The sequence below is a fragment of the Pangasianodon hypophthalmus genome, chromosome 24 (genome assembly GCF_027358585.1).
Source record: "Pangasianodon hypophthalmus isolate fPanHyp1 chromosome 24, fPanHyp1.pri, whole genome shotgun sequence".
NCBI classification, from domain to species: domain Eukaryota; kingdom Metazoa; phylum Chordata; class Actinopteri; order Siluriformes; family Pangasiidae; genus Pangasianodon; species Pangasianodon hypophthalmus.
The window spans coordinates 13,531,421-13,549,968 of record NC_069733.1 but is presented as its reverse complement, the minus strand read 5'-3'; the positions used below and the strand labels follow the sequence as shown (position 1 = coordinate 13,549,968).

The 18,548-nt window shown below is 38.5% G+C and overlaps 2 protein-coding genes across 2 annotated transcripts; one reads left to right on the top strand and one right to left on the bottom strand.

The window, feature by feature from the left end:
* Positions 1-13: 13 nt before the first annotated feature.
* Positions 14-5,965, bottom strand: LOC113536899 (gelsolin-like). The gene is made up of 16 exons (XM_026931049.3): positions 5,846-5,965; positions 5,317-5,523; positions 5,065-5,219; positions 4,815-4,976; positions 4,570-4,719; positions 4,231-4,320; positions 4,008-4,140; positions 3,557-3,861; positions 2,882-3,015; positions 2,570-2,660; positions 1,525-1,695; positions 1,265-1,439; positions 1,034-1,155; positions 840-917; positions 696-756; positions 14-242 (listed from the first exon to the last, which is right to left on the bottom strand). Exons 2-16 carry the CDS (start codon positions 5,507-5,509, stop codon positions 73-75), a joined length of 2,190 nt encoding a protein of 729 aa, XP_026786850.3. The 5' UTR covers positions 5,510-5,523; positions 5,846-5,965; the 3' UTR covers positions 14-72.
* A 2,837-nt stretch (positions 5,966-8,802) lies between these two features.
* LOC113537055 (ras-related protein Rab-14) lies at positions 8,803-16,678 on the top strand. Its single transcript, XM_026931354.3, has 8 exons — positions 8,803-8,937; positions 9,716-9,774; positions 9,855-9,908; positions 11,794-11,971; positions 12,144-12,210; positions 14,067-14,154; positions 14,245-14,275; positions 14,688-16,678. The coding sequence occupies exons 2-8, from the start codon at positions 9,723-9,725 to the stop codon at positions 14,863-14,865; spliced, it is 648 nt and encodes a 215-aa protein (XP_026787155.1). The 5' UTR covers positions 8,803-8,937; positions 9,716-9,722; the 3' UTR covers positions 14,866-16,678.
* The last annotated feature ends 1,870 nt before the right edge of the window (positions 16,679-18,548 follow it).

The following is an 18,548-nucleotide window of genomic DNA, read 5'->3' as shown; positions in this document are numbered from 1 at the left end:
AACACACACTAACTGGATTTTTGTATTTTATTCTGCATGAGACTGAATCTGCCACATTAAACAGCAGTAGGTTCAGTGCTTTAGAGCAGCCTTAGCCCTTTCCAGTGGATCCGAGCTCCAGTAATCATAATCCCATCCCAGGAACCACCCTGTGAACGTGGGAGGCTCGAAGCCCTGCGTTATCTTCACAACAGGAGTCCTCTTGTCTCTAACGGCAGGATGGGTTTCGATGTATCTGACAGCTTAGGAGAAAGCAGATAGAGTCAGCAATCATAGTCAAGTGAGCACACATGCAGGGAAACATTTTAGATGAGATTTTAAGCATTAATACATGCGAGTAACCTAAACACTGTATCAGCCCTTTCACTATGCCAGCCATGATACTAAATAGTCTGTAGATAGTTTTATGGATTTATTAGTTCCCCTGAGTTGCATTAGATACTTCTACTAAAAGCGATTATCTAAATAGTTTACATATAGTATTAGAGCAGAGAAAGAATGAATCATTAAAAAAATCTCCATGTCTTCTTCATAGAAAGACAAGTACAACTAATACAAGAGGACAAGACACAGGCACAGTAATTAAAAAAAAATAAAATCATTCTGTGTAAACTAGAGCACAGAAGGTATAAACTGAAGACCTGAAAGTCTATTGCACGACTTTACAAAATGGGGAGAAAAAAAAAAACCCTTACCTGATGCTACAGCCTCAGTTTTTTCTTCTTCATTTGCCTCTTTTCCAATCCAGACAAAGACCTTGGATGTAAACAGAAGCATCACCACATTGGTTATACTTGAACACAGCCTGGGTTTGCTCATGGTGCTGCTGAAATTTTTACCTCATCCCAAGTGTCCAGGATCATGACGTCATCAGGAGCCAGATCCTCTTGAGTCATCTCGCCTGGTACTTCCTCAATCTGATGGGAAAAGCCTTTTTTTAAAATTTACCATGAGTGATATATGGAGTGATGGATGTGCACCACTGCTGGCTATTTTCACATCATAGAAAGAAAAAGGTTAACAAGTCACTCACGTGGAATTGTCCTGTTTTGTTAGAGCAAGCAAACAGACGGGGAGGATGAGAGTCCATTTTGCTCTTCAGTCGTTCAGATGTGCGATATTCTGTTTTCCCTCCGAGAGCTCCCCAGAAGTGATCTTCAAAAATAAGCAGTGGGCATAAAAATAAATCAATAATTAAAGCTATTTTACAATAACGGCAATAGTAACAACATAGATAACATTTCATTTCAGTCAGCTGCCATACCTCCTTCTTCACCTTCTGTCACTTCAGAAACCTGCGCTCCTAAAACCTCACTGAGCTGTTTAGCTCCATGCTTCTCGACATCACTGGCACCTTGACCCACCCATAGCACCGAGGCAGATGGGTTCAGCAAAATGAACACATCATTGGAATTGAGGTTAGAGGCCACTGGATCAACCTTTTTTGGGATGAAAAATATATAGTTTTTTTTGTAATAGCATAAAATGGACATACAAATTCTTCAGTCCATTTAAGAAACTCACCTCAACTGCCCGGGTGTGGCCAGCAGCGTTGGACCTAACTTGAAAAAGGCGGATTGTTGATGCTTTTGACTGACCACCACCTCTGGAAGTCCCACCTTTGTAAACCACCATTGGTTGGGCTCCAAAAAGACTCATGAGGTGGACAGGCTCTTTGCCTTGAATCACTCGGACCTAAGGAAAGTACATAAGTGTAAGTAAGTACATTAGTACATTGAGACAAGTACATAAGTATTTTCTTCAAGACGTTTAATAACCTGAGTAAATAACAGATGGGTGGTTGTTGAACTGCTGGATATTTTGAGGATGCCTATGTTTTATATGGATAAAATTTTAAATCTTTACTATTCTGCATATGATAGTAAAGAGTAATCATCCCACCATGCACCACGTTGTTATTTTGTGAGTGAGGAACTGGTCAAAAAGAAATAAAGAACCATTGCAGAAACATGTGCTAATGTACATTAGTACTAAGTACTAATTAATAAAAATAAATTAATAATAAGTTTCTAGTTAACACTGATACCTACATCTACAATATAATAATAATAAACTTTATTTTATATAGCACTTTTAAATTAGCATCTCAAAGTGCTTTACATAAATTAAAACACACTGAAATACAAATTAAAATGATACAATAAAATAAAATACAAACAGAGATAAAATACAAACATAGAAATAAGAATCATTCTTAACAGAGCCAGTATAAATAACAGCAAATTAATCACATGGAAAAGCTACCCCAAAAAAGTATGTTTTAAGAGAAGATTTAAAAACACTAAGAGATGCTGCACTTCTAATCTCAGAGGGCAGGGAATTCCACAGTTTTGGAGCCAATGAAGAGAAAGCCCTATCACCCATAGTTCTAAGACGAGTTGATGGTACAGTTAAAAGACCAGCTTCGGAAGAGCGGAGATCACGTGCTGGTATGTAGGGGGTAACAGCTCAGACAAATATTGAGGAACCAAACCATTCCGGGCCTTATAAGCAGGGCCTACAGTAAGTCCATACAGACAGTAAGTAATATGGTCAACCAGTCAGTCACCTGCACTGCTCCTCCACCCAGTTCCTCATCCAGCTGAGTGGCCAAGATGGAGGAAGCACCTTTCTCATCTTGGCTGGAATCCTCACCCTGCCTGTGTACCAAAAAAAAAAAAAAAAAACTACTGACAACTGAAGTCATCCAAGTCATACAAGGGATACAAATAATGGTGTAAGTGATACTGTTAGTTCACCTTGTCAGATACTGTTACTTGTAACATGAACACACAAAGTGTCTGGCCTACACCCAAAGCTGGCCATTCACAATGAACTCCTTATCACCACAAGGATGGTGTTGGTTTTCTTTGTATCTCACCAAATGTAGATAATCTGTCCTCGACGTTCCCCGTGCTGGTAGTTGTACAGGATAATGTAACTGTCTCCTCCATAGAACTGCCCATAGGTTGAGGGATCAACGTCCACCTTGTCCGATCCTTCAATGCGCCAAATCTTCATATAAAGAGAATTGAAGATTGCACTGGTAAACATTTTCTCTTAAAGAGCTCATTTCAGTAGCTGTACACTACATATACATTCACTGGCCATGTTACAAGGACCCCTGCTCATTCATGCAATTATCTAATCAGCCAATCACGTGGCAGCAGCGAAATACATAAAATCATGCAGACACAGGTCAAGAGCTTCAGATATTCACATCAAACACATCAAAGAATGGGGAAATGTGGTTTTATTCCAGTCTTCAAATACCCAGTTTCAATGAACCCGTGTCCACTGTAGCCTCAGATCCTGTATTTGGCTGACAGGAGTGGAACCTGATCTGGTCTTCTGCTGTTGTAGCCCAATTCTATGCATTGTGCTGCTGCCACATGATGGGCTGATGGGATGATTGCATGAATAAGCCAGGCATATAGTATTCCTAATAACGTAGTCAGTGGGTGTAGATATCAAAAGTTCTTGTGGCATGTTCCATACCTTTTAGCTGAATTAATATCTAAATCTTATTTTCCTGGTTATTTCATACATTTTTCACCTTTTTCTCTCCATCTCCCTTATCAATCATCCCATGCTGAGCAGCCATAGCACTCGAGAGATGGAGCGTAGATGCGTCAAACGGTACTTTCTTAATCTTGGCGATCTTGTTGGACACATATCCTTTCCCCATCCCTTCAGTCTGGGCCACATCATGCCAGGATTTGAAGAACTGTTTGAAAAGTGGGGTCTCCCCATTTTCAGGCAGGATCTGAACCTGGGTGTGTTTTGGGTACCCCATTCTCTGAATAAACTCTTCTGCAGCCTTCATCCCTGCACTCCTCTCCTCTGGGTTGGCTTCTTTACCTGTAATTGATTCATTAATACTTAATCAGGAAGGTGTCTTTCCTAATGGGTTAAAAGGCAATAGAAGGTGCACACTACATCATAAATGGTTGTACAAGTGTTCTGCTGCATTCTACAACTTAAATAATATTTGGGCCTTCCCAGACCTTTCCAGACAAAGATCTTGCCATTGGAACCATGGTCCAAGATAAAACAATCCGTCGACTCCAGTGCACTCTGAGAGAAAGGATTCTCCGCTGCAACCAACGTGATAGACATCGCTCCCCTGGCATCTGACACCTGTTAGATTTTAATGACCATTTATACATTCTCAGTGTACTAATTTCAGTCAATATCAAATCAGATAAAGAAAAACTAGTTGAGTCTTACCTTGTATAAGGTGGCCATCTTTCTATTCGATGAATCGGTCTCAGAGTCATCACAGTCCGAATCAGGAAGATCAGGCTTTGGTCCAAGAATCTTAACGATGCCATTATAGGAGTTTGTTGTTTACAAAAATAATTTTGGGACATAGCATGAAGGCAGGAAGACAAATTTTGGGACATGGCATGACGATGGAAACAAACTAATGTAGCTGAGAAATTGATCTGAAAAGTTAACGTAGAACTGGATTTTATATGTTTAATCATGGCTGTATGAATTCAGTCCAATTTAACAGCCAATGAACATCCCTTTCGAAGATGCAGAAAATACTCTAGACAAACGTACCTCCAGCATCTTGTCAGGCTCCGACCCATCTTCACATATGTACAATTTTGCTCTTCCAGCTCGCTCGTTATCACGGATGCCCTTAGAAACATTGGTGGCTTTTAACCTTTCAAAGTGATTGCTCTTTGTGCCACACCATTGGTAGATTTCCTGGGGTAAATAAAAAGGGCTAGTTAATAAATATTACATTTTACAATGTATAAAATCAGACAATATGGACATTTAGTGAATGCCTGTTCCCTTACATCTCCAAGATCCAGAATGAAACAGTCTCCCTGGTTGAAGCTACCCCAGCTCACCGGGACCTCAGTAGCCCTCACTGTTCGTCTGCCTGTAACATGGAGGACTCTATGTATTCTTCCTGCATTAGATGCCACGTTTCTAAACCCTGATGCCACACCACCTTGCTGAGGTATTAAAAAAAATCTGTAAATTCATTGACAGTCCAAGTCATGCATCATTTTTCATCATGTTTAAATGTATAGTCCTCCTTACCATGTACTTAAGACCTGATTTGAAGTAACCTACAAATGTTTTAGATTCATGGCCCTGGACCTCTCGATACTGTACAGGCATTCCCCCAAGATAGTCATCCATTTGGACTGCAAAAATGGCCGCTGCAGCACTCTCATCTATAGTGCAGGCATTACCTGGACAACAAGAAGAAATGCATAGCCTAACAAGAACATGCCAAACAAAAGGGTACATCAAATAACTTGTATTATTTAGGTCACCCTGTCCTCGCACCTTGCCAAAAATGAAGATCGTATTGTAGACCTCCTAAACGTTGCTTGATGGTATTGAGGACAATGTAGGTGTCTCCTGTATAGAAACTCCCATAAAGATTCTCAGGGACTGCAACTAAGTCCATTTTCTCAATCCTCCATACCTGCAGACCAGGCTTCTCTCCTGCCTTCTTAAACTCAGGATGATAAACCATGCTTCAAGAGAAGACTGTGAATTTTAGACAGTTGTATGTCAAGAAAAGAGTAATATGTAGTCTAAAGGCATCATGTTTGACCCCTTTGCAACATAAAATGCAGCAATTCTACTCATCAAATTAATCAAATTCTACCCGTTTATTTGCCCAAAGCCACTTAAAAACACCAAGAAGCTTAATTTTGTATTATCCAAATGCCCACCACCTTTTGAGGAACGTAAACGTTTCGGGTCATTAATAAAATCAAGTTCAACCAAAAAGACCACATCAAGCAAAGTCACTTTATGCAATCTATTCTTTGTTTTACATATAGCTATAACACTCTGATTAACCTACCTGTTGCTGAACTCAAATGTCTTTGTGTGTTAGATAAGCTGCTCAGGGTGAGCTGAGGAGAAAAAACGACAGCAGGCGCTGTCTACCAGCACAGGTGTGCTTTATCCCTCACAATCAAGGACAAACCACACCCATCATACTCATTTTCCACAGCCAAGCTATTATGTTCCCTACTTGGCTCTCTACTGACTTTTCTACTTTTGGATTTTTTTTTTCACAACGTACCTGCAGAAACTTTATTTTACTACTCACTTACCTTCATGCCACATATAATTTTTCCATTCTTGTAATCTGTAAGACAACAGATAGGCCTATACTGGGATAACACTGGGAGAAAACATCTAAGGTTGTTACAACTGATGTGTATTTACATTACAGGCGTTCCGCACCCTACGGTCTCAACTGCGTATTGATTAATTATTTTATTTAAAGTTGTGAGCAGACACTATACTCCAGCAAAAACTTTTCTTTCTTTCTTTCTTGTTAGGGGTCCAATTCTTTCTTCTTCTTCTTTTTCTTCTTCTTCTTCTGCATTAAAATGAATCATTCAGACTAAACTGTAGGGACATGGAACTTGGTGAACAGGTTTTAATCCCTCCCTCTACTCAGGCAAGCGAAATGGCCTAATGGGTTTTACATTTTGGTCCATATCTCCATATTTCTGAACCATTAGCCGTACAAACAAATTTTTTTCCCTGGATTATATTATCATGAAACACGAATGTTAGGTTCACTTAGGGACCCCTACTATCTGATGCATTCTCACTCAAATTGGCCTCTGGAGGCACTATTTATGCTTGAGCACACGAAAACAAGCATATCTCTTGGAAAATAAGCTGTTCGATGAACATTTTTGTAGGTTGATTCTTGCTCCAACTGTAAAAAAAATTGCCTTTTGGCACATTTAGCTTCACCCACTTAAATTTGTATAATAATGCGAAACCTTTTTTTTTTTTGCAAACTAGTCATAGGATTTTTGTACTGTCTTCACAATTTTGGTGTCAGACTTTGGTGTGAAACTTGGTGTACTGCATCTGATCTACAGCTGGATGCTTGATGATGACCTAGTTACTTAAAAACATGGCCACCATCAGCCAATCAGCTTTCAGCAGGCATGTGTTGGGGTAAACATTGAGTTATTGTAAACAATTTGGCCACCACATGTCAATCAGTTCTAATATATGAAGATGAAATTTGCTTTGCTTTTTCTCTGTCAAAATTTAAAACTTTTTTCAAGTTGGTTTTCTAATTAATACATTTGAGGAAGAAATATAGCCTACCAAAAACTGTATACTCTTTGGACTCTGGTGTGTGTGTGTGCGTGTGCGCCAAGCCAGACACCAAGAAGACAGTAAAGTTAATTTAGTTCTTTAAATTCATATTTGACTGAAATCCAGGTGTAAGAATGCTCTGGTAGTAGAAAAGATGACAAAATGCATATATGATCCAATAGTAAAACAAAAAAATAAGGACTTTACACATCTTCTAATGTTACCAATGTTCACTCAACATTACTTTACTCTCTCTCTCTCTCTCTCTCTCTCTCTGTGTGTGTGTGTGTGTGTCCTACCTGTCCAGAAGGGAGAAACTCTGTATCCTACTAAGAACACAAAAAATGTATTATTATTAATTTTAATTTTATTATTAATGATTAATAATTTATATGGTTATAGTTTTCAAAACTTATTTCACTGACTAGATATTTTGGGGGGGATAAATGAAAGGCATTTTTTTTTTTACCCGTCTCTTCCAGTTTGACCCATGACCATGGTCTGATAGTAAAGAATGTATAAGTAATATAAAATGATTTTTAGACTTTGAGAAGTAGTTCAAATACTTTTCCCCCACTCTGTAGCCTAACCATTTTTCCTTCTGTATACAGTCATATACAGGTCACAGTCATACACTAGTCTTCAATATTCATTTCTAATCTCTCCTCTGCTTAACACATGTATAGTCCATGTACCTGTCGCAGTATACCACGTATATATCATAAGTCATTTATCATATTACATTGGTAACCATACTGACTAATAATAATAATAAAGAGTTTTAATGTTTTGAAGAGCTAGAATTAATCAGATATATTTGAACAGTTTTTGCTGCTTTTTGTTCTTTGCAGTTTTTTAAAAAAAATGTTTTTAGCACATATAGCACACATTTAGCGCAAGTATATGGTTTCTTCTTTGTCTCATTATTATTATTATCCATCCATTCTCTGTACCGCTTATCCTACACAGGGTCACAGGGAGCCTAGAGCCTATCCCAGGGGACTCAGAGCACAAGGCAGGGGACGCCCTGGGTAGAGTGCCAACCCATCGCAGAGCACAATCACAGACACACTCACACACCCTTTTACTCACTACGGACAATTTACAGATGCCAGTCAGTCTACAGTGCATGTCCTTGGACTGGGGAGGAAACCAGAGTACGTGGAGGAAACCCCTGGAGAGAACATGCAAACTCCATGTACACAGGGCTGAGGCGGCAATCGAACCCCCAACCCTAGAGGTAGGAGCCACCATGCCACCCCTATTACTATTATTATTATTATTATTATTAGTAGTAGTAGTAGTAGTTGTAGTATAATGACCGAAGATGGTGTTTTATTCTGTTTTGGAAGATGTAGAACTGATCTGATCTATTGGAACAGCTTGTTTATCCATGGCAGTTTTTTCCCCCACATATTACTGCTTTTGGGTCAACACTTTATAAAGGACAAAAAGGTCTCAGGTAAGATCAGTTGAGAGCCACTGCTCCACATCATCTGGACACTAAAATTAAGTGGTTTTCACACATGGTTACACATGGCTAGAAAAAAACAGCACATTTGTGCAGTATATAGTCAGTAGAGTGCACTACATGCTGGATTAAACAACGCCTTTCACACCATGGCTCGTGTCCATTACAGAGCGAATCAGCACTTAGCTAAATAAAGCGAGTGACTTCCGCGTTGCGCCGCTGCGCTCCCCGGTGCGGCCACTAGAGGGCGCCGCAGTCACTGTTTTGATAGACGTGTAGGAAGACGCTGGACGCCATCGGTGCGGGAATCTGCTCAGGTCTACAGGAGCCGGCTTGAATTCATATATTAGGTAAAGTGTTTTAGCCTAGTGTTGTCAAGAAATATCTGACTGTCAGAAGCTTTTAAAATGCTCTCGGGGTGGCATTTAGGGCAGCATGTTTGTGTTTCACTGTTTTCCTTGAGCTCTGTGTGGCGCTAGGCTAAGGAAGCTGAGCTAAGCTAAGCTAAGCTAAGCCGTCGAAAATATCCGAGTTAGCGATTGTTTATATAATTTGACAAATAGGCAAGATATTGTGCTTTGTTTGACCTGAAACACTGGATTGCTCTGTGATCCAGCTCACCCGGGTCTCGTTATGACAGTCGCCTTATGCACTGCAAGAGAATTATCCGTTAATAGCTCGATGGATGGATAGATAGACAGACATGGATGCTAGGCTAACTAGCTAACTAACTAACGGCTATTTAATTTCATCGTAGCACCGGCCTGCATCACTCTCTTAGCCACTTAGCACGGTGATTTGTTTACGTGCATGACTAGTTAATAAGATGTCATAAAGCAGCATAGGTGACCCGACAAGCTTTTACAAGACTTCTTAGGACACATAACTCTTCTTTTAATACATAACTGAGTACATAACTGTATTCATTTTATTAGCTATTAGTAGCTTTGTTAGCTAGCTAGGCGTTAGCCAGGTTAATGCCAAGACAATAGTATGTCAGCTGACTAGCCTTTAGTGAAGCATCAGCAAGCGGCTAATTTAACACCAGCTACTCTTTGTGCTTTGTTTATATTTCTTTATGTTATATATCGTTATATATCATTACAATTTGTCTTTTTTCCCCCTTAGAACCAAAATGACGACTGCACCATATAACTATTCCTATATCTTCAAATATATCATTATTGGTAAGTGACCTGCTGCTAGTGAACATTTTCAGATGTTTAGATATTTCCTGACACTGACTCTCTTGTGTTTCTTCTTCCAGGTGATATGGGGGTTGGAAAGTCTTGTTTGCTCCACCAGTTTACAGAAAAGAAGTGTAAGTAGTGCTGCCTGTTAAGCCATACTTACAGACAGGTGATGAATGAAAGGAAAATGGTCCAGAGCAGCTTCACTGCCCCTCAACACATTCTCCAAGTCTCTGGAGGTGTGCTGAAGGATGAACGCTATTCTTCAAAAAGATATTCGCTCACTTGGTGTTTTGATAATAATAATGATGACGATGATGGTGATGGAGAGTCCTGTCGTGTGAAAATCTGCCGTAGGTGTTCAGTTGGGTTGAGATCTGGTGACTGTGAAGGCCGTAGCATATGATTCAGATCATTTTCAACCTCATCAGAGGATCCTGTGAGCCCTTGTACTGCAGAAGAGGGAACCACTCCCATCAGGATAGAAATATTTCATCGTAAGATGAAAGTGATCAGGCAGAAGACCTTTGCATTGATTTGCAGTGATCCTTTAAGTCTCTAAGGTATTCAGACCTTTTCCTGATGAGCCTCACTGCCCAGGGTTTTCCTTTTAAATAGAACCCATGACCTCTAAACCCTGCTAGCGCCAAAAAATACCTAGTGAAATTATTGACAGTTATTAGCAGGTGATCTCATTGAACAGTAAGAAACATAACAATAGCCTACATTTTCGATATAACGCTTTTACAGATCGGTTGCCTAACATCCCTCCTGAACCCACTAATATCATGGGACCAGAGCAAACAAACAATGTTTTAAATCAGATCCAGTTATAATCACCATTAAAATTATTTGAAAAGTGTTGGATTTCATTTTATGCCTATTTATGCCACTTTATTTTAGGCCTATTTAATGTGGTTTTTTTTTTTTTTTTTTTGGGGGGGTCAGAATTTTGAGCCTTTTATTTTTTTTGGCCAAAAAGGTGGAGACACATTGATAGACTTTATTTCACTGCTTAACTATAAAAAAAAAAAAAAAAGCCCTCAACACACCTGTGCAACTGTCAGTCATTCAGGATACATATGTTGATTGGCTCATCTGCTGTTTTTATTTCTTAGGGGGAAAAAAGAAGACTGCTCTTTTGGCATATTTTTCTGTTCTGTTGTTAAAATGCAGAGCTCCTACACAAAATATATGAAGGTTGGCGGGTCTAAAATGATTGTTTAAAGATTTATTTTTGGTACTTTCCATCTCTCTCTCCCTCCCTGCATTTCTTTCCGCATGCCCCACAGTTTGAATATAGTCGCTCTATGAGGACCCTGTATGTTTCTTTTTTTTTTTTTTTTTAATGTTTTTTTAAATACACTTTTTGTGATTTCACAGAGACAAAATGAGCAGATTTTGCCTTCATCAAATTTGGCATATATAAATGTGTCTTAAAAGGTTTTCTTGCAGCCAAATCTCTTTCCATCACATCTGCAGCACGTCGGCAATTACAGGCAAGACGTTTCCCTCTACTGAGAAAAGAACAGACAATCCATTGTGCTGAAATTTTCTTAAAATGGAAGTGTAAGGGCAGGTGTTTAGTTCAGCTAATAAACAGCCAGTGTTTACAAATGTCAGTCCAGATATACAGATTTATAACCAACATTAAAAGCCTTGGTATGAGTCAAACCTGAGAGAAGCTTTCCAATGCTGGAGCAATGCAGTGAACAACAAGTCCAGTTAAGGTTTTGTGGTCTCCATATAGACACACACAAACAGAAACCCTTGCTTCTGAAAAGTAGCCTCAGATATGGAGAATCTCTTAAAAGAATTTATACCCCAGTGCTGGTGAATTCTCAAATATAATAGGTCAGAAGATATCGCTTAATTTTCTACAAGGCAGATCACAGGTTTACATTAGTGCGCTTGTTCTAATACGTTATCATTTCTATAATAGCAGCTTACACAGAGGAAGGAGTCTCCAGAGTCATGAGGAGTGAATGACGCGTTGTTTGTTCTTGTCTGAATCAGTCATGGCGGACTGCCCTCACACGATCGGGGTGGAGTTCGGCACGAGGATAATCGAGGTGAGCGGGCAGAAGGTGAAGCTGCAGATTTGGGACACGGCGGGTCAGGAGCGATTCCGCGCAGTCACTCGCAGCTACTACAGAGGAGCCGCCGGTGCTCTCATGGTGTACGACATCACCAGGTAGAGTGGATTATTTTCTGTAAAGCCTTAAGGAGATATCTCATAATCTGAGACTAGAAGGTTTGAGCATTAAAAACCCAAAATGAACCTTTAAGAGCATTGATGTTGGATTAAACACATAAAACAACTTTGTTTAAAGCTTAAAGTGGTACCTGGTGCTCTTTCTCCACAGGCGAAGCACGTATAACCACCTGAGCAGCTGGCTGACTGACGCAAGGAATCTCACCAACCCGAATACAGTAAGTGTGCGAGATCCTGCGACACGTCAGAATTCCTACTTGTAGTAGTTGCTCTTATGATTGAGATGAGATTTGAGATGAGTTCTTTTAAAAGTCAATTAAACAATATTTTTATTTGAAGTAAAAAAAAACAAGGCATGAGAAGAAAACAAATAGCTAATCATCTCCTAATCGGATGTTATTGAGAGTAACAGTGAAGTCAATAGTACTGATGACATCCGTGCTCATCTCAGAGACGTGTTTTGTTAACTTTCTATTTTCCTACTTTGTTTCAAGCATGAAAGGTGAAAAGGTTATACTATGCTACTTCCCAGTATAATGTAACAAGGCATTTTAAATAGCAGTTGTTTCTAGTCTAGTTAGTTAGTTCTAGTTCCCTTTCCATTTGTGTTTGTACTAAATATCAGCAGCAGAATGCATCTAGCTTCTAATTTAACTCTGCATCTGGTCTTTAGAAAACATGACATCAACCCACACATTTTTATTTAATAAATAAATAAATACCTTGGCGTATACCTCCTGCCTTACAGACACTAAGCTGATCTGCCCTGTGCTCCCATTGAATTGATTGCTTAGTTTAATGAGTGTATAAATAAAAATGAGATTTAATATTGTAGACACATCAGTTTTTGACACATCATGCATGCAAAATTATAATAACCAGGCTGCTATGGAGGATGTGCATTTCAAACCAGTTTGATATTTGAGTAGGTGTAAGAGTCAGTTATCGGATGTTCAGGTAACTGCGTGGAAGGGCAAAAGGACTTTGCTCGAAAACAGAGTGTCATAAAAGAATCACTGCAGTTAAACTCTCCTCCCGTCAGTGGTGTAAATGTTTGTTAATAAATGCACAGCAAAAGCTTTACTGAACGTCAGCTCCATCTTGTATGTACAGTTGTTCAGCCTTCTTAGTAAGGCTGTTTTATAATGACTAAATTTTTTAAAAAAAAGGACTTATGGTAGTTGATTAATATATTCTTTTTATTTCTAATTGTACAAGCTAACAGACTTTGGCATGTATAAAATTTTAAAATTTCATTACATCATTCAAGCTTTAATTTAATGAATGCAGAAAAAAAATTAGACTATCTACAGAAACAGATTGAAAGCATCACAGCAAAATTAACATTAGCCAGTGTTTAACATGGGAATTGTGCAATCATTAAACATACATAAATGAATAAAAAGTATGTGGTGCTATTGTTTAATTAATAAATTGACATCATTGGCAAATTGTGTTGGTATAAGGGGAATAAAATACTTTGCAACATGCTGTTATTTATATATATATCAGCATCTTCTGGGTGTTAACAGTAATTAAAATATGATTGGATTGTGCAGCGCTTAGCAATGTTTTTGGGAGTGTATCGCTAACTGTTATTTTGCGACAGTGTTTTCACTGCCAGTTTTGACTGCCCACGACTGGGGCAGTCGTGGCCTAATGGATAGAGAGTCGGACTTGCAACCCGAAGGTGAACCTGAAGGTTGTGGGTTCGAGTCTCAGGTCCAGCAGGGATTGTAGGTGGGGGGAGTGAATGACCAGCGCTCTCTCCCACCCTCAATACCACGACCGAGGTGAGACCCTTGAGCAAGGCACCGAACTCCCAACTGCTCCCCCGGTGCCGCAGCAAAAAAGGCTGCCCACTGCTCCGGGTGTGTGTTCATGGTGTGAACATCACATTTTCTCCTTCATGACAAATAGTGATTTCAGCTTTCCAGCTCTTGTATCTGGCACACTCCTAACTGTTCCACATCATCGGTATAAAACAGGGAAATTAGTTAGTGATGTTTCAGTAATTTAGAGAATCAGCATATTTGTTAAGCTGCTCTGTCCTGAGTAATTGTTTTCTCCTCAGGTGATTATTCTTATCGGTAACAAAGCTGACCTCGAAGCCCAGCGAGACGTTACGTATGAAGAGGCGAAGCAGTTCGCTGAAGAGAACGGTAGGAAAATCATTTTATGAAATAGAATGGACTTATCGTGCATTCCTTTACTGATTTAATTAATTTACGCTTAATCTTGTTTTGTAATAGGCCTGTTGTTTCTGGAGGCAAGTGCCAAAACGTAAGTTTATTTCCTTTATCAGTAAACAATGTAGTCAGGTGTGTTTGGTATTAATTGCAGTTATTTTTAGTTATGATAGTGATCAAATGAAAAGCATTTTGCAAAATATTTGTATGAGTGTCAGTCATGTGTGTTTGGATGTTTCATAGGAGTGCAATGCATTTGGAGCTAAGTGTTGTATGTAGTATTTTCTAAATCATTATTCGTCCAAATTTATATTGCGTATTTGCTGCATAAACACCTTAAGCAAGTGTAAAACTATTTTAAATAGATGAAATATACATTTTACTTGTACTATAATGATGGCAGGTAAGAAAATAAATTGCAGAGATTTGTATGGCTAGGTCTAGCACATTTATTTATAATTTAGCACTGGTCTCATCCAAGCCCAACGTATTTGTTCTTTGAACAGAGGTGAGAACGTTGAAGATGCATTCCTGGAGGCAGCTAAGAAGATCTACCAGAACATTCAGGACGGTAGTCTGGACCTGAACGCTGCCGAGTCAGGAGTCCAGCACAAGCCCAATGCGCCGCAAGGCGGCCGACTCTCCAGCGACACACAGCCTCAGAAAGAGGGCTGCAGCTGTTAATGACCATGGAGACTTCTTTCTGTCTCACTCGTTCCATATCTCCCTCCAAACCCACACCACAGCCCCCCTCTCTCTCTCTTTCTCTCTCTCTATGATCTGTATGCTCTTCCCATTCTGATTGGCCATGAGATTAGAGTTTGGGGCTGGGCAGCTCTGAATGATGGAGGGCAAGCATTAGTCAGCTTCTGCCATGTTCATCCCCGTCCCTTCCTCCCTTCTTTTCTCCACTCTCACTCATTTTATCTGTTCATAATGCACACGTCCCAGTGCACTCGGCAAACATTCACAGGAGGACGAATCCTCCACTGAACACTAATGTAGATGGAAAAAAAAAAATAGAGTTTATCAACAAACGGGTTGATGTGCATAACTGTAAATGAGACATCTTGTGTACAGGAGCTGTTTAAATAGTGGGATAATTTAAATCAAATGAAATTTTGATATGCGTTATTCTCGTTTAAGTGGAAATGAAGTTAACGTTTAGGCAGAATCTGATTTTAGAATGTGCTTAAGAGAAGATGCATGATAACCTATTATTGTACATTTTGTTAAAAAACAAAAACTCTGTTTTAATTAGGATTACTGCAATGTCACAAGTAACCACATGTTTATCCTTGTTTGTACCTACTCAAGACATAATAATATACAAGAACTATACAGGATGAGTATTGTTAAACAAATGAAAGCGCCATTGTAAAAATTCTGGGTTTTTTTTTTTTTTTTTTTTTTTTTTTTTGGAGTGGGTGGGGGGAGGAGGGTGGGATGATAGGGACGTGGTTGCTTTAGATACAAGATGTTTTAAGACCTAGAACATTAAGAGTAATATATTAAACAGGACACACATTTGAGTCTGTAAAAACATTTTTTGCACTTTGTAGATTGTTTTCAGTGGCCTAGCGCTTGTTTTATCATCTTATTAGTCTTACATCGATCAACCTGCAAAGCGTCCAGTGTACTTTAGAGTTCAGCGTTTTTTGGTCCTTGACATGTTCAACATCCCCGATTTCTTTTCAAAATTATTAATGTATGAAACAGACCAGCACTATCTAACTCTGTCAAGGAAATAAAGTAGTTAGTCAAAAAGTGTGATTACACAACATATCACCGTATCTTTTCAGTTCTAGTTTCTGTTGCCTTATGATTTGTGTTTGTTCTCATGTCCTCTTTTCTGTAAATCTTGTTTGGTCTGTAAAATGCATTATGTAAACAAGTCACTTAAACTTAATGCTAAAACAGGCACTAATATTAGGCTTGTCCATCCCTTCAGAACCATTCCTTTGCTGTGTGTGTATATAACTTTTTTCACTGAATTTAAGACTTATAAACTGGATTTGTGGTGTAATGAGCTGACTCTTGGTTCAGCATTAGTTTAAACTAATTGTATTTTGACAAAAAGTGGAGTCATCTCAGACTGATCTTAAAGGCACCAGTTAAATTTTTAACTGGACTCTTGTTAAGTAAAAATACTGCCCTTAACTAAAGAATGCAACACCAACCTGTTTCGCATCACCAATTTTACGATGTTTCGTTGGCAAGCATTTCAAGCAGATGAAAGAAGGCAAAAGGAAGCGTTCCAAAAATGTTTTTCTAAGATCTGTAATTCGAAGTGAGACTGGAAAGGAGTACGTGTGAAGTGATTTGTAAACTAAAATCCCTTTTTTTCTTTATGGAAGCCCATTCTCTTGCTTTTCTCCCTCATGTCTCATTGACCTTTAAAAAAAGCGTATATAACCTTCTGCTCTGAAACTCTGAGGTATGTCTTCTATCAGTGGCGTTTGTAATTATGTTAATAAAGACAATGCTGTAGACTGTCTTTGATCATGCGTCATAGTTGTGTTTTACACTAACAGTATGCTGGAGAAAATGAAATTTACAAAAAACATTTTCACTTCAGTGTGAGTGAGAGTGAGACAGTCTGTGGAGTTTAATCAAATCATGTGCACATGAATGTGAATGTTGGCTCTGGTGGGACACAAGCAATATAAATCTTATTTTAAGAAATTATTCATAGTGTTTTTCTGTTAAAATAGCAAATGCAGCCACGGAGCCTTTTAAATAGGAAAACTGGTCGTGTTTGAGGTAAATGCCTTCAGAGAGAAAGAAGTGTGGGCATTTGTCCTGCTTTAAATCCTGGAAGATCATCCAGTTAAAATGCACATAGAGCCCCCATGAGTTTTTAATGTTGTCCAGGAGCAACACCGTAATATTATTGCCTGTGTCTGTTCTGTACCACGTCAGGGCGCAGCTAATAAATATTAGGGTGAATTCAGATATATTGGGATGTCAGGTCAGGATCGAACCAATGATCCTGTAGCTGTGAGACAGCAATGCCATGTTTGGTCATTTGGTACATCATGGTTCAGTGAAGATGTATAATGGATATACAGTGAGGGGAAATAAGTATTTGGACCTTTTTTGTTATTTAATAAATTCTTATATTAATAATTACTAAAAGTTCCAGTGTATATCCACTTCAAATTTACACACACAATGTCTTTTGACTCTGTACTTATAAATATGGAAAAAAGTATGTATTCAAAAAGATAAACAAAGATACTGTATGTTTAAAAAAATTATCAACATAAATTATCAACATTAGTATTTTGTTGCAAAGGTATTGTCAGTTGTTGACAGTTACAGCTCTGAGACCTCTACAGTAAGAAGTAATTAGCTTTTCCAGCATATTAGTTCAGCTTTGGCCCATTTCTCTTAACAAATCGCCTTCAGTTCCCCAAATTTATGAGGGTCCCTCTGATAGACTCGTAATTTTAATCCTCCAGGAGATTGGCCAGGCCACACGAGGCCTTCTTGAGTTATCTTCACTGTATATTTGAGATCATTGTTTCATTGAAAAGTCTGTCTTCTTTCCAGATTCAGTTTTTTTGGCTGATGAGATTAAATTCTCTTCTGATATGTCCGAGTACTTCACTCGTTCTATTTTTGTTTCATCTGACCAGAGTATTTTGTTCCAAAAGAGTCTGGATTGGTTTAAATGCTTTTAGATATGCTTTAAGGAGTTTTACATGTGGTGTAGGAATGGAGATGATGGTGGTTATGGACATTGCATATTTTTCTGTGTGTAACTGCTGTTCCTGCTGCTTTCAGGTCATTCTGCAGCTCTTTCTGAGTGACTGCTGGCTTCACGCTTAGCTTCTTTACATTATCATTAGTCTGAGAGTGCATTGTGAAATCCTGCATGGTGCAACCATTAGCTGTGGTTTTATTAACTGACAGGGACGATTTTTCTGACAGGGATTGTACTGACTCTGTAGCTTTTTCCAGTTGAGCTTTCTTTAATAATGATGTTCTTTCACCTTAACCGTTGTTACTTATTGCGAGAAATCTTCCCAACATCTTTTATAATGACACCAGGTGCAGAATACTACAGTACTATAGTGACACAATACTATTTTTTTTGTTGCTTTTTAGAAGTATTTTATTATGCTTATAAATACATCCTTTTTGTTCATATTTACAAGCACAAAGTCAAAAGACAGTAGGTGTAAATCTGAAGTGGATATATGAATATAATTTAAAGTTAATAATACTCAAACATTAATTTGCTAATAAACAATTAATAAACTATATAGTCCTCCTATAATATTTACTATTTAAATGCTATTTTTAAACGTGCTAATTTACAGCCACTCTTTCTGGTATTAAAAATGGATTTAAAATACTTA

What these genes read in the sequence shown, in the direction of transcription:
- LOC113536899 (XM_026931049.3), bottom strand. Translation starts at nt 5,509, where the DNA reads ATGGTTTATCATCCTGAGTTTAAGAAGGCAGGAGAGAAGCCTGGTCTG. An exon ending in CAAGATCTTTGTCTGGAAAG is followed by an intron (nt 3,862 to 4,007) that starts GTCTGGGAAGGC and finishes AATCAATTACAG; the next exon opens with GTAAAGAAGCCAACCCAGAG. An exon ending in TCCTGGACACTTGGGATGAG is followed by an intron (nt 757 to 839) that starts GTAAAAATTTCA and finishes TTTACATCCAAG; the next exon opens with GTCTTTGTCTGGATTGGAAA.
- LOC113537055 (XM_026931354.3), top strand. Translation starts at nt 9,723, where the DNA reads ATGACGACTGCACCATATAACTATTCCTATATCTTCAAATATATCATT. An exon ending in GCAGTTCGCTGAAGAGAACG is followed by an intron (nt 14,155 to 14,244) that starts GTAGGAAAATCA and finishes GTTTTGTAATAG; the next exon opens with GCCTGTTGTTTCTGGAGGCA. An exon ending in CTGGAGGCAAGTGCCAAAAC is followed by an intron (nt 14,276 to 14,687) that starts GTAAGTTTATTT and finishes TTCTTTGAACAG; the next exon opens with AGGTGAGAACGTTGAAGATG.